This window comes from Phyllostomus discolor, chromosome 2, assembly GCF_004126475.2.
Source record: "Phyllostomus discolor isolate MPI-MPIP mPhyDis1 chromosome 2, mPhyDis1.pri.v3, whole genome shotgun sequence".
Classification (NCBI taxonomy): Eukaryota; Metazoa; Chordata; class Mammalia; order Chiroptera; family Phyllostomidae; genus Phyllostomus; species Phyllostomus discolor.
In genome coordinates, this window is record NC_040904.2 from 11,306,682 (window position 1) to 11,311,024 (window position 4,343).

At 40.7% G+C, this 4,343-nt stretch overlaps 1 protein-coding gene across 1 annotated transcript; it reads right to left on the reverse strand.

Moving 5' to 3' along the window:
• Positions 1-2,818: 2,818 nt before the first annotated feature.
• LOC114490732 (olfactory receptor class A-like protein 1) lies at positions 2,819-4,042 on the reverse strand. The gene has a single exon (XM_028504776.2). The coding sequence runs from the start codon at positions 3,996-3,998 to the stop codon at positions 2,946-2,948; it is 1,053 nt and encodes a 350-aa protein (XP_028360577.1). The 5' UTR covers positions 3,999-4,042; the 3' UTR covers positions 2,819-2,945.
• Between the last annotated feature and the right edge of the window lie 301 nt (positions 4,043-4,343).

The following is a 4,343-nucleotide window of genomic DNA, read 5'->3' on the forward strand; positions in this document are numbered from 1 at the left end:
TCAAACCTCTCTTGCATGGTTCCTTCACATGTGTGACCTTGAATGAGCTGTGTCCTCGTCTTTCCATCAGAGAAGATGGGGCACATTTGTGGCACTTAGTGTCATCACTGGGGTCTTGGTGTCAGCTGGTTGCCTTTTTGATGCTCAAATATGACTGGATGAGTTTTTTTCTTCAACACAACATTGCAGCATTTTAAGAAGGAACAGATGGGGTCAGAAAGAAAAAGAGAAAACGGTAAGGCAGTGCTGGCTGCTTATGTCTGGGCTGGAAAGAAGCTCAAGTATCATCTAGCATTTAAAAATCATTATTGAGCTCCTACTGTGTGCTAGGCGTTGTGCTAGACACTTTAAAGGGATGACCTCACTCCATTGTGTCATCAGTCTGAGAGGCGGGCAGAATGGTCTACATATGATAGATGAAGAAGCAGGCTCCAGAGGTGGCCAGCGTTTTAGACAAGAAGTCAAACAGCAAAGATTTGTTATGATTTCTTTTAGCATCTTTTGCTTAATTTGTATCAGATAACCTTATTAATTGATGTATAGCACCAGTATGCATTTTGACCTTATTTTATTGTGGTGAGAACAGTTACTAGCAGACCTAACTAGTGAGATTTTGAGTGGACAGTACAGTGTTGGCCACCAGATCTCTAGAACTTACTCATCTTTTCCATCTAAAACTCTGTGTCCTGAGATTAGTAACTCTTCATTTTTCTACCCACTTCGCGTCTGACAACCATTGTTCCTTCCACTCTGTTTCTGTGAATTTGGCTGTTTTAGATACCTCATATAAATGGGACCAGGCAACATTTGTCTTTCTGTGAATGGCTTATTTCTCTTAAACTAATGTCCTCGAGGTTCAGCCATGTTTTCACACACTGCATAATGTTCCTGTTTCCTATGGCTGAAATTCTAGGGCATGTATATCCTACATTTTCTTTATTCACGTGTCTCTCATGGAAACTTGGGTTGTTTTCACATCTTGGCTCTAGTGAACAATGGTCCAGTGAGCATGGGGGTGCCAATATCTTTTTGAAGTCCTGATTTTAATTCTTTTGGATAAATACCCAGAAGTAGAATTGCTGGACCATGTGGTGATTCTATTTTTAATTTTTGAGGAGTCTTCATACAGCTTTCTATAGTGACCACCCAATTTTTCACTCCCACCAACAGAATGCAAGAGTTTCAATTTCTCCACACCTTTGCCAATATAGCTCTTTTTTGGATAACAGCCATCCCGACAGGTGCTAAATGATAATAAGTCTTGATTTCTATTTCTCTGATGATTAGTGGTGAGAGCATTTTTTCCTATTGCTATTGACCATTCGTATGTCTTCTTTGGAGAAATGTCTATTAAGCCTTTAGTCTGTTTTTGAAAACAGGTTAGTTTTTTATTATTGTGATATTGGGGCTCAGAGGGTTAGGTATTGCCCCACAGACTGAAAGGTGGCGAGTTCCATTCTCAGTTAGGGCACAAGCCTATGTAGCAGATTAAGTCCACAGTCAGGGTATATTTGAGAGGGGATCAATCGAGGTTCCTCTCTCACACTGATGTCTCTCTCTCCCTCTCTCCACTCCTCTCTCTCTCCCTCCCTTTCTCTCTCTCTCTCCCCACCTCCCTCCTCCCTCTCTCTCTGCCTCTCTGTCTCTCTCTCTGTTTCCGTCTCTCTTAAATCAATAAGCATGTTCTTGGGTGAAGATTAAAAAGAAGAGGAAATTGGAATCTAACTTTAAAAGTAAAACAAAACATCTCAGATCCAAAGGTAGGAGCAAGTCCATACAACTATATAACAAAACAGAAGTAAAACATAATAATCTTTAATTGGCAAAACCTTCTGAAACATGAAGTCAAAAGCACAAGCAAGAAAGTAATCGAACACTACCTTAACCCAAACCCTAACACCAAACCCAACCATAAGCTCTAATATTAAGCCATGTACTCAACCTTAGCCCCAGCCCAAACCTGCACCCCCAACTCTAACCCTAATTCTGACCCTGACCCCAACCCTAACCCCAAGTCTAATCCTAACCTGAATGCAAACTGTAAACTGGACTCTGACACTAACCTCAAACCCGAACCTGAACTTGAACTTGACCACTGACCTCAAGCCCAAATGGACTGACACTGTCACTGCCGCTATTCTGCATGCTTAGGATGTTCCCCTTGGAGGAACAGGTAATGCTGAGAAGCCCTTCCATCAGTCTCTGCCCAGAGGAGGTTCCTAGGTCTCGAGCATCAAACTTTTGGTCCCTTTGTTCTTTTTTTTTTTTTTAAAGATTTTATTTATTTATTTTTGAAGAGAAAAGGGAGGAAGAAACAGAGAGAGAGAGAGAAACATCAATGTGTGGTTGCTGGGGGCCATGGACTACAACCTAGGCAACTGCCCTGGCTGGGAATCAAGCCAGCGATGCTTTGGTTCCCAACCCGTGCTCAATCCACTAAACTACGCCAACCAGGGGTGTTCTTTTAATCTTGAATTTTCAAAGCCCCAGTTTGCCTGTATGCTCCACAGTCCTCATGAAAAATGGTGTTTATCTCTCAGTGTCCCTGCTTTACCTCACTGTAGGTAAATAATTATTGCAAGTTTGAGGGCGTTTCTGAATTGATATGCACATCTAAAGAATTTAGCTTTCAAAAACTAAACCAAAAGTATTTCTGACATAGTAAAATGTAGAGTATAATTTAACAAACACATATATTTCATTGCCTACCTTAGGATTATAATGAACTTGCACTCAAAAGAAAACACTGCCCTTTGGTGGTTTATCAATTTTTATAATTTTATGATTTCATGAAGTTTCCAATAGTAGAAAACACCATACATTACATATGTTATTGTTTTAAAGCTTCAATGATGTATAACAGTGTTATTCTAAACACTAAACATTACATGTAATGTCTAAAAAGTTTCATAACTGGACAATGCATTGATTTTACTTCCTGTTAACTATGCACAGTGGGGACTAAACATATCCCTCAAACCACTGATAACCGTGTCACTCTGGACACATATAAAAGAATCTTTTTGTGAAGACAAATGCTCAGGAGTGTTCATAGGATCATTTAATTTACTTTCAAGAAAGAAAATTCTGCTCCTACTGTTGATGAAATTCACTCTGGAAATCCTGTTCTCATTTTTCATCAGTACAAAAGGACAGATGGTCGGGTAACATGAAGAAATAAAGTTATTAACTTTCTCCAGTTGCCAATTCCTCTTATTTCCAAACAGTAAATAAGTAGTAAGAAAGCTGTTGGTCCAGTAAAAGAAAATGAAACAGCAAACCAGCATGAGGATGACGTGGGTGGCTCTGTGCTCAGGAGAGCTTCGTGAGGGGTGGACGCTACTGCGGACGAGCTGAGCTACTCTGTGGTGTCTGGAAAGGACGGTCACCATGTAGACGCTACTGCACACCATTAGGGAAGGAAAGAGCACATCCTGAATGAGCACTGTACTGAGAAATGTCACAGCTCCCTGGTGATCATATGTACTGACCTTGCAAAAAAAACTATAATACCTAGATGTAACATCAGTGGTATTCCTGTTGGCCACAACTCTTAAGATCATCTGAGAATAGATGAGCATGTTGATGAGCCAGCAGGAAAATATGGAGGGTTGAATGAGTGTGGAGATGTTGTTCTTGAGCCAGGTCCACTTACGACCGCTCACAGTAATGGTCACTGCCTGGAATGTGCTCTGGAGGGATGTTGTGTACAGAGAAATACTCCGGGTAACTCTCTGAGTGTAGAGAACTATTTTACACCCGGTGTCACCTATCTCGGGACTCATTCCAAAGGAACTAATCATACTTGGAACCCCTCTGAATAGGAGGGTCAGGGCATTAGCCAAAGTTAAGTGGGCAAGGATCCCATCAGCAGGCTTCTTCTTGTGGGGCAAAGAGAAGAAGGTGTGCATGTATAAAGCAAACAGCAAGGAGTTCCCCAGGAAACCAGTACCAGTCTGAATGGTGAGGAGGATTCCAAACAGGGTGTCTCTGGACATCAGTGAGTGTCTGTCTCTCTTAGATCTTCCAGCCAAGGACAGCACATCCTGCAGACAAATCATTTGACTATGAATGTAAATATAAAAACAATGAAGACTGAGAAGTAGTTTCAAGTTTCAGGGACATATAAATGTAAAGGGGATGTAATAACAAGCCCTGTGGGGAAGGAAGAAATTTGTCAGAAACATAATTTCAAATTCAGGCATGGAGATGGATTATGGTTTGGAAATGAATTTAGACTTGAAGTGAATACACTTAAGCATTAAAAAAGGACAATGAGGAAGAAAAAAGAACAACAATTAGACTTTTGAAAATGTGGACAGTAGCAAACATCTTAGAGACAG

Excerpts from the sequence above, each read along its gene's own strand:
- LOC114490732 (XM_028504776.2), bottom strand. The coding sequence starts at position 3,998 with ATGTCCAGAGACACCCTGTTTGGAATCCTCCTCACCATTCAGACTGGT.